At 41.6% G+C, this 11,005-nt stretch overlaps 1 protein-coding gene across 1 annotated transcript in view; it reads right to left on the bottom strand.

Annotated features, from left to right (window-relative positions):
• The window catches only part of LOC140334831 (interferon-induced very large GTPase 1-like), a gene marked incomplete in the record, with an annotated part of 3,339 nt that extends 1,931 nt beyond the window's left edge, over window positions 1-1,408 (bottom strand). The window contains 1 exon segment of the mRNA XM_072417079.1: window positions 1-1,408. Coding sequence (XP_072273180.1) covers window positions 1-998 — 998 coding nt within the window.
• Between the last annotated feature and the right edge of the window lie 9,597 nt (window positions 1,409-11,005).

Genomic DNA, 11,005 nt, shown 5'->3' with positions numbered 1-11,005 from the left:
ATCATGTGTAGCAACTCTTGAAAGTAAGTATCATTGTAGTCCCCTGTGCTGCTTGCCTTTTCTTTGATGTAGGTGTTACACTTATCTATCAAAGTCATTGCAAGATCTTGTAACTTCTGGTACAATCTTAGACTATCAATGTGTGCTTTATTAACAACAAATGGTGTGTTCCCATAGTCATCCAGGCTCATCACCTTATTTAGATTTTCATTGATTCCACCTCCCTTCACACCCATTTCATTCTTAAGCTGCTGAAGAATTATTTGTCCAATGCTTCGTCTTCTCAGTTCCTCTATTTGTAAATCAGAGAGGGTTTTTTTCCACATCTCTTCAAATTCTGTTTTTGCATCTATGTCAACAAGTTCACAGTTTCTTTCTCTACAGCTTTTTAGGAGATTTGTTATTTCTTCCTCAATCAGTTTTTGAGACATTTTTTGAATATTCAGAATTTTGAATTTGCCTTTCTGGATTGAAATTGCCTCATTGAGTTTACTAAGGGTATTCCTTTCCAGTTCATTTTTCAGGAACCTCACGCTCTTAAAGAAATCTTCCTTGTATCTCTCAATAAGATGAACGTTCTCACATTTGTTTTCAAAGTATTGCTCTAGTAGCTTCAGCATTGCTTTTTCCTTTTCTAACAGTAAGGCCTGAAGTTCAGTTTTAAACTGAATGTACAGGTCGGCATTGAGACTTGTTGCAGACTGATTTCTGATGTGAGTCTCTTTGGTGATCATCCAGTTATGGACAATTTTGGTAAAGTCCCATTCCCACAAGGAGTACTGTATAGAAAGTTTGGTATAAGCGTCAGCCACCAGACTGTTTCTGAAACTGAAGATGAATTTCTCATGCTTCACTGCATTCCACAAACTTTTTACCCATGTGATAAAGTCAGGGATTTTGCACTGAGTGTTGTTCACATTTTGTTTTTTTAAAAACTCCAACAAATATTTCTTTAATTCATATACATTTTCACTGTAGCCAAAGTTTACTGGAGCCATTGGTGGAATCCCATGCCATAGTCCAGCAATGTACCAGTTGTTCTTGTCAGGATCCTAATCCATCACATCACTGAAAAAGGTAATTCCAGGTTTTTTTTCCATATTTGCAGCTATTCTTGTCATTTTATCTAGCTGTTCCAAAAATTTTTTCCTGTCTCTCATATTCTTTTCATAAGCAGATACATCACCAACATTCTGATGTACAAACTGACAGCTGGGTTTCTTCCCAATTTCTTTCATCCGAAGAAAAGCATGGACAACAATCTGTAATATATCCTTCATTTCTGTTGTGTTTTCCATGGCCATATTAACAATGGTAATATCACTCAGCCCTACTACAAGCGTGGCCAGCTCATTGTCATGTTCATAACTGTCCTCCAAAGAGGTCAACTCTGGAGCTTTCAACCCTTCGGTATGTACCCAGTCTGATGAAAGAGAAAAGTGGCATGGCAATATTCACCACATTTTCTTCTCTGAACCCTTTACTGGCAACTAGTGACTGAGGTCGCCATTTCTTCAAGCTGTCCCTCATTGCCCACAGCATGAGAGTGCAGCGTGACCCATCACAGGCTGGAAGCAGCATAGGGACAGCAAACTGACACATGGCCATTTTGGTCACAATCTCTTGTTGTAGAAAACTGTCTGAACAATGCAGGAGAGCACACAGGACATCCAAGGGGTGAATCGAATCAGTTGCATTACTTTCCTCTACCATCATTGATGGGTCAAACATTGCATCATTTAAATGAATTATTTGTGTATCTTTTCCATACTGAGTATTAGTTGCAGCTCTGTTTAGGGCCATCAGCTTTCCCAAAAAATGCCGTGGTATGTCTTGAATAGTCTGGGGATGGGAATCTTTCAAAACCTCTGCTCCAATTTCTAGGACGTGCCCCAGCGTCAGTTTAAAATCATCTGAATTGTCCATATTTAAACTGAGAAGAAGTTTATTGAAAACCTTCAATTTATCTGTAAATAGAACACAATTGACACACAATAAATGTGTTTGAATGGTTTTCGCATTAGAAACCAATGCCCATCATCTATTTTACAGAAGAAATACTATGCCATGCTTGAGATGCCCTATATGCTTATCATGCTTTGCAGCAGTAGAACTGATATTAATAACCTAATTAAAAGGAAAAGACTATAGATGTACTGATGAATTACTGTAATTGCTGATTAAGCATTTGAATTATCAAGGGACATTTATTAAGCTTTTTTAATCACAAGGTGCCATTTTAAGGTGCAGAGATGAGCAGACGCATTGTTTCATGGAAGCACCCTGGGAAAGAGACAGAGAAAAGGATTTGACACCCCAGCACCTGAGAGTCTAAAGATTAAAGCAGAGCTGATGCAACTCGTTCCCCCTGCAGCAGTAAATTACTCCTAGTAAATCACCAACGCTGGCGGGCTTTGGGCTTGTGTTGATAGCATTAGTTTGGGATCCTTTTGAGATCATTTAGAATTTATTGATGGGTGATTTGGGAAAGATTAATTGACAGCAGATTTAGTGGGGGAGAAGGTTAGCTGGCAGATTAGAATATTCAGAATTAACAAATACCACTTTTTTATCTTAACTCCTTTTATCTCTTTTTTATCTTAACATTTAATGTAGTCATAATGTATTTTTTAGTATTCTTTTGTGGAGAAGAACGGGATACTTGCCTTATTTTTATTGCTGTCTGTTTAAAGCTATGTACACACACTATGTGATTGTTCTCCAAGATAAATGGTGCATGTGCATGCTCATCACAGTTTCCATTAATTTCCGTCACTTAATTACCCACCTGGCCGGTAAACCATCAGTGTAACGCCCAGGTGGTTAATGGATAGTGAAGTACGCATACAGGGGACTCAATATGTCAATGTTGAAGAAAAGACTGTGTGGTCCTGGGAGGGTAAACATGAAACACCATTGCCAAAGTTCTTAAAACGGAACCAAACTCAAAACAAAAAAACACACATACCTTTAATCCTGCAGATATGTCTATCCGGGAGGTTTCTTTGTTTGGGTTCCACGTCGTCTCGGTGTCTGTCCTTGGCCCGATGCTTTCATTGCACCGGGCACCAACATCTTTTTCCAGGTTCCTCTTCCTGCATCACCGAACTTACACTGATCAGCAATTTTTTCCCAAGGCTCCTTCTGCGCATGCCTGAGATCAGTCCGAGATCGGGGAGAGCAGCCAAGAGCTCTCCGAGATGAGTGACATAGGAATCCCAGGAGACTTTCATGTGGCGATCAAGACAGAAAGGGGTGGACAGAGCTGACCAAGCCATGACATTCTACCCAGCGATGAGGAAACAGCAAAGGAAGTACTACAAGAAGATTTTCAGGCAAGTGACCGGCTGTCACTTCGTTGAATACATCCCACCAACCCAGAAAAAGGCGGCACAAGGATGTGCGTGGTTTGCTGCTCAAAGACCGATGACAGAAGAAGGAAGAAACGCAAGGAATCCAGATTCTACTGTCCTAACTGTGATGTTGGGCTTTGTGCTGCACCCTGCTTCAAAATCTACCACACCCGGGATGTCTACTAAAAATGTAAATATTTTTTTCCAAAATCTATATTTAATTTATATTATTATACATGAATCATATTGCACCCTTGTTTAGAAAATTTCAGTGATAGTTTTTTAATACATTTGTTTTTTTTGATAAATGACATTGTTGTGGTCTATTATTTCATTATTTTTTACAATTATTGTAATACAATTTATGATTATAATAAATATAATGATCATACCCGGGAGTTAATCCTAAGAATTACAGGACCACAATATAAACAACAAATTTCTATGCAAAAAAAAATTGTAATAGTAATTGTTAATAATCATTGGATAATATTTGGCAAATCTTTTCAATCCTGGACCAGATCCATCACCTGTTTGCTGGATTCTTCCTGGTTCTAATTTCTCCAGTCTCGGAGAGCTTTAATACATCAAGCACATTGATTCTAAACAGAGAAATACAGGGTAACATTACTTCATTTATATTTACTTTTTTTTTTTCTTGAAATATGAAAGGCGAGCTTCCATCTGCCTATGATGTCAGTTGCTGTGAATAAATCAACGTTTAAATGAATCAAATATTTATAATAAAAGTTTTTCTATTAAATGCCTTCCTCTTCTCACCTGATGAATAATTCCTTTACTTGAAAGTGTACCTAAACTAAAATTCTACCTTACATAAAGGGGTAGACAGTCCTTTTATATAAAGGTAAAAATTTCCTTTTCTTTTTTTTTGGGGGGGAGGAGGTTTAAAAACTTTGTTTTAAGAAAAAAAAAGCCCCGGCAATCAAGACAGAATGGGTGTGCAGAGCTTCCTGGGATACATACTTCATGGATCCTGGGAGGCTATTGACTGCTCCATCCACGCATGTTCGGTTCTGCACATGGAGAAGGAGGAGAAGGAGCTTTTTCTTCGACAAGATAAAAAAATGCCAATCTCACGCATGCGCAGTGAGTATAGCACTCTTTTTTCCATCTACGTCACCTGATCTCGCGCCTGCGCATTGTGAGATCTGGTGATATAGGAAGAAGGGATTCCTCCGTGCTGGGAAGAAGGCGGATATTGGGACGACACGAGACCCAACCCCGGAAACCCCCTAGAGGGCTCGTCAGATCTTCGAAGGTAAAGGGGAGTGAGTTTTTTTCCCCCCAGTTTACTTCTAGTGTAACTTTATTGATTTGTCATTGCTTTTTTGTTGCATTAGTTTCACAGAGTAAGTAGTAACAGAAAATGTCTGTAGGTGCTGACTACTCATAACTGTAACCTGCTCACTTGGCAAAGTGAATGATCACTTGGCAGGATAAAATGTATTCACTAATTAGGTGAAGTTCTTCTGACTTTGGCAGTCCAATCATGTGCAAGCAAAAAAAACTTTGTACATGATTGGGTCATTTTCAAAGTAATTTCTTATCACATTTACAAAGATATAAAAACTTTTCGATTCCCATCTAGAGTCTAGAGCCACTTAAATAGCCCAAACTCTAATAAAGCAACTCTAATGTCATAAGCTTTGTCATTTTCTGATTTTCTAGTGATTCATGTACACTTACTATGTAAACCGTCCCCATGTCATACTTCCCCTACATACATGCTTTGGTGTGGTATGTATTATGAAATCCCACTATTTTCTAATGATAATAATACTAATTACTAGCGCAGGGTCTGCACATCTGTCATGCGACTGAAGGCTGCAATCTCCCGCTTTTTTCTGCACCCATATCTTGCTGCACCATGTATTTCTCTTTCTATGCTAAGTAAATGTGAATATGTATTCAAAACTATCAATACTGTATAAACATTAGGCATTAGGATTTTAGCTTGAAAATAAAAGTGTCATTTTTATGGATATATGAATTGGTGCCGTCAAATCCCTTTAGGTTTAGGATATCTTTTATTCAATAGTTAGGGTATATAGGAGAAGGAATCCATCTACAGCGGCTTTTCTCAACCTTTTTAACAAGGGGAACCCTTGAAATAACTTTTAGGTCTTCAGGGAACCCCGGCTATAATTCACTCACAGTATATTAGTGTGGTGGTCAGTGGGAAGAATTCCTCTTACAGATAGCCAAAAAGGTAATTGGGGTCACTTACACTGACCTGAGAGTCGCAAACTGCTCATTGCTCAAGGAACCCCTAGTAGGGATGAGCGAGCGAGAATATTAGGTTCGAATCGCTTACCGAAAATGTGAGAACGGCCTTCTGATTCGCCGAGAGGTCGAGCTCTCGCCGGACAGAAGGTTTTCCAGGGCTCCATCATGCAGCCCTGGAAATCCTCTGTGATCCCCGGGCACTAGAGGTTAATTAACCTCTATTGCCCCGGGGATCGCAAGCAGGAGGATTCCCAAGGCTGAATGCAGCTCTTGGACTCCTCCTGTTTTAATTTACTGGTTTTGTGAAATCGGTTCGCCAAAATTTCATGGAACCATTGGATGTTCTGGGAAAATGCCCGAGGCATTCTCGCTCATCCCTAACCCCCAGCAACCTATGGAGGAACCCTGGGTGAGAAACACAGGTCTACAGAATTTTCATAGATCAAAACTTTTTAGTTATATTTTACCACCAAAGCAAACTATTACTCATTATCATATAAAACACCTTGCACTAACTTTATATTCCATGTACACGATCTGTTATCCCCCAGCAATGTCTCCTCTGTGTGTGCACTCATATTGACCAGCTGTATATCAGATACCAAGGTTGGGGCAGGGCAGCACTTACAGGAATCCCGTTGTTTTATAATAAGCATTGCAGCTTTCACTTTCACTCTCACTCACTCTGTGTACACCGCCTGTCATTGTAAGCATAGAGAAATATTTCCTAATGTGTCCAACCTAATGTGCAAATCATTTACTATAACTGACCGGAGTATAATATCACTGCACATAACTAATACACAGCAAATGTCTGCACCAGGAATAGCTGAATAGTACTGCAAACCAGCAAGAATATGTATGCCGGGTGTAATTCTCAGTATCTGTTCTTATTCTGTATGTATGGACTCTGCGCAGTACCACTTCCCTTATCATGTACCCCGGGTGTATTTCTCAATATCTGTTCTTATTCTGTATGTATGGATTCTGCACAGTACCACTTCCCTTGTCCTATACCCTGGGTGTAATTCTCAGTATCTGTTCCTATTCTGGATGTATGGACTCTTCACAGTACCACCTCTACTATAGGACAGGGATCTCAGTCTGGAATATTACTACTTAGCAAAAACAGGCAGATACAAATCTGACAAACAATCTGGTGAAAGCTATGGGTATCTGTTCTTATTCTGTATGTATGGGCTCTGCACAGTACCACTTCTCTTGTCCTGTACCCGGGTGTAATTCTCGGTATGTTCTTATTCTGTATCTATGGATATTTTTATTGTAAAAACAAACAGAATAAAATACAACATATCACAACATTTACAATATTCTGTACATAAACTCTTCTAGAATGAAATCAAAGTCCCATCAATCTTGGCTGTAATGAAGAAACAATAAAATCAGAATACCTTCCTGGAACAGAATTCAGAGATTCACATTATTCCACAATTCAGCATTTTTCCTGCATTTCCTGATCTCTATTGATTTGATCCATCTGAGCTCAGACATAATTAAATCTATCACCAGGAACAAACAATTCATTGCACATGGCCACCCTGGTCCTTGCATGCCAGTGATAATATTTCAGCACAGATATTATGATATAGACTGTTTCCCGGTTTACATTGGGAATCGTCTGGGGGACCCCATACACCTTGTCCGATGAACCTAAATGTTTCGGCCTCTGAATTTTAAGCCTTCCCGCCACTCCTTCCCAAACCTGACAACTCCCCACACAATCCACCATGAAATGCTCCATAGACTCTTCTTGGGGACTGTCTCTGCAGGAGACTTTCTACTTCTTCCTGTACAAGCTGCTCCTCTAAATGGCTGGAGTTCAGTCTCCAGAGTCCCCTAACCATGACAGGTCACTTACCAACCCCCAAACAAAAATAAAGGGCAACATGATCAGAATAAGGCACTAATTTCTCATTCCTATCTGTGGCAGTTTCTGTACAACTCACCAGGGCTAGGTCAATTCTACTCCTCCATTCACCCGAGAAATAGGTGAAACCTGGCTTCCTTCCCTCATGAGGGTGAACACATCATATAACCCGGTCTGGGAGATGATTTGGCTGAGGACCCCGGCATCTCCACGCACTGTTCTTCCTGAAGACCTGTCACTTATACTAAGGGCCACATTAAAATCCCCAGCCATGATGACTGGAATGGATGACTGGAATTTTACATCATTGAATAGACTGACTCTTTCTGATATGACTTGTGCTCCATAAATATTAATGAACCGGAGTCTTCTCCCACGTATAGTTACCTCCCTCCAACATCAGACATCTACCCATTGATATTTCTGTCAATCTATGGATTATTACATTCCTTGTATCAAAAAAAAGGGCAACCCCTGCGTAAGGCTCAGCAGCCAGGGACCAAAACCAGGGTCCCGTCAGCCACTCGGCCTCCGCATCACGTAATGACTTCACCGAGGACAGGCGAGTCTCCTGCAGGAAAAACACATCTGAATCCAGGTATCTCAGGTGTTCATATACTGCATGCCTACTTCCTTTCATCTTTATACTGTTCACATTACTGGAAACAATACTTAAAGAGGACTCGGCCATCATAGGGTAGAGGAGCAGAACAATTACTCTAAACATTGCAAATCAGAATCTGAATCCCCATTGCCGGTTTCCATGACTGATTCCTCCATTTCTTGCCCTGGAAAGGACCTTTTCTTGGTAGGTGGATTATCGTCCGACCCAGACTCACATTCTCTTTCTATTCTTTTTAGTTCTAGCTCTAGCCCAGAGGGATCAGTGTTGGATCCCGCCAGCACATCATACCTGTTAGAGGCAATGACCCCCCCTACTTCTCTGGCACCTTTTACTTTCTTTGCCGGTTTCTCTACCACCGTCCATTCCCCCTCAGGCTTGCGGGTAGATTTATCGTTTTTATTTTTCCGTTTAGATTGTGTGACTTCACCCTGCACAGAAGAAGATGGCACAGCAGAGGCACAAATAACAGATGGCAGTGAATCCTGGGATGAATGTTCTCCAGGTTGTTCACCTGCCAGGTGTGTTCTGGTTTCCTACACCTGTCTCTGAAATTAAAGCTTCCTCCTCTAAGACCTTTGTGGCAGTACTGCCTGCGAACATTCTCTATGGAAATGGCCATGTTCACCACACAAGTTACACCTAACATTCACACAATCTGACCCTGTATGGCCAATTTCACCGCACAGATTGCACTTCTTTAATGTATAAATGTTGGCCAGGTGACTTGATTTGGCACATTTATAGCACAGCCTTGGCTGACCGGGATAGAAGCAGACCCCTCTCTCCCGACCAATAAAAAAGGAATTAGGCAGGTGATGGGTGTCATTATTAGATTGTCTCAGCTTCACTGAAACTCTCCAACCCCCTGTCCAGATCCCATCGGCATCTTTATTCTTGGTCAGGTCAGAGACCAAATCACAATGGCGTCTGAGCCAGATTACAATGTCATGGGGGGGAACCGACTCATTCCAGAATAAGATATTGACATTCACTGTATCTGGCTTTGAGATTGGGATAAAGGTAAACTTGTCCCAGCCTTCTGTATTCCTGAACCTGCTGAACTGAGCCCGGAATGTATCCAAGTTTGACATTAGCTTAATCTGGGAGGTTAATAACGGCCAGAATATTAGTGGGTATCAAACCCATCTAGTGACACAACAATTCCCGTACGACACAACGCCTATTGGGTTATTCATTTTCGGACTGTGACAGAGTGTCCCTAAAAGACAGGGAAGTGCGTTCCAGGTTGTGAAGAAGTGTGTTCCAGGCTGGGAAGGAGCCAGAGTGTGTTCCAGGCTGCAGGAAAAGGGTACAGAGCTCCAGGAAAGCCAGTGGGCAAACAAGACTTAAACTGTGAGTAGAGCAGTACTGAAATAGTATATGTGTTAGTAAGAGAGGGCACCTAAGTGAGGTAGCCAGAGGCCCAGCCAGGCTACTGTTTATTGTTTTGTTGTGAAGGGCTGGAGAGTGTGCTGTAACATTTGCTAAACAAATAAATACTGCTGGTATTTTGCTGCCTCTATTCTGCCCTGTAAGCATCCCGTTACCATGAGCAACCCCCGGTAATATACCACAGGGACCTTTATTCCTAAATCTGTTCACATTCCTCCTCCTAAACGCTTGCCCCAAATAGACAGTGCTAAAAAATATAAAGGGGCCCCGCGGTTCTGAAGAGGTACTGGGCCAGAACCACTACTGGACCCATTGGATGTTTGTGGCTGATTCACTAGAGGGGGGAATCGTTTGTCAGATCCGGCACCATCTCCTCATTGTCATGATTATCTGAGCTAATACATTCATACCCTCAAGGAATGCATTGCACCCTCTCATCAAACAAATTACCCCCAGCATTACCTCCCCCAGCATTATCAGTAATGAGAGACTCCCCACACCATGGATCTCTACATTCTCAGGTGAGTCTATTAGCTGGGCTGCACTGCTGTCTATTGCTGCCAGCTGAGCCAAATTGCCCCCTATTACCTTTGCAGATCTACCTGGTGCAAAATGAAAGTTCTCACTGCTGCCCTCTGTTGGCTGTGGTGATAGTGCAGAGTCTGCTTTCTACTGCTGAATTTTCCTGGTTAAATTGCCATCCTCAGACTGGTCTTTTCACTGATAGGAAAATATTGGTTGCTGCAAAACAGATTTCCTTACAGATGGCAGCTGGGAATGGCGATCTCTCTGATGACAATTTAGAGTCCTCAGTCCCTTGGAAGCGATCTTTATTTTTATAATTCTCTCTATGGGTCCCAGCTGTTCCTGGACTGAGCTGATCTTCCTGAGCACAGAAGCTCAGAAGTTCTACACCCAGAGAGTTCAGCTTGCTGTCATATAGAACCTCCTTGGTAGGTTTTGCAGATTTTAAGTATGAACTCCTTCTATCTGGCTCTGGATATTTCTCTTTGCTTTCCTCAGGGTTTCCAGGGCTGGAATGTTCTGTGCTAGGCTCAGCTCAAGCTGTTACTTTCTGCCCGGCCACCTCTGCTGGGTGTTTGAAGGTTGCTGGGTCCTCAGATGGACTGGAAGCCATGTCAGTCTCTTTCCATGGGACGCTGCGCTCCGCTGCCCCCTTCCCACTCACAGGCGATGGAGGGATCTGCGGTGATTTGTTGGTTGTTGACCCCATCTCAGGCTGAAGGTTTGAATTGCTAGTTGAATTTGCAGAAATAAATACCATTAATTTGGTTATCCTGGGAGAAACCTGGTTGTTCTTTGCATGTATTTTTAAAAAGCTGGGAGGATTTCTGGGCTCACAGAGTCACCGGAAATGCATTTGTTTTTTTTTGTTTTTTGCACTTTCAGCGCTGCCTTTACTTTGCTGGGCTTTCAGGCGAGCTGAGGGCACCTGGCTGGTGGAAATCAGAATATGTTACTGCAAATTCTCCTTTATTT

This window comes from Pyxicephalus adspersus, chromosome 7, assembly GCF_032062135.1.
Source record: "Pyxicephalus adspersus chromosome 7, UCB_Pads_2.0, whole genome shotgun sequence".
NCBI classification, from domain to species: domain Eukaryota; kingdom Metazoa; phylum Chordata; class Amphibia; order Anura; family Pyxicephalidae; genus Pyxicephalus; species Pyxicephalus adspersus.
The sequence above is the reverse complement of the archived record's forward strand: the minus strand, read 5'-3'. Positions and strand labels throughout refer to the sequence as shown.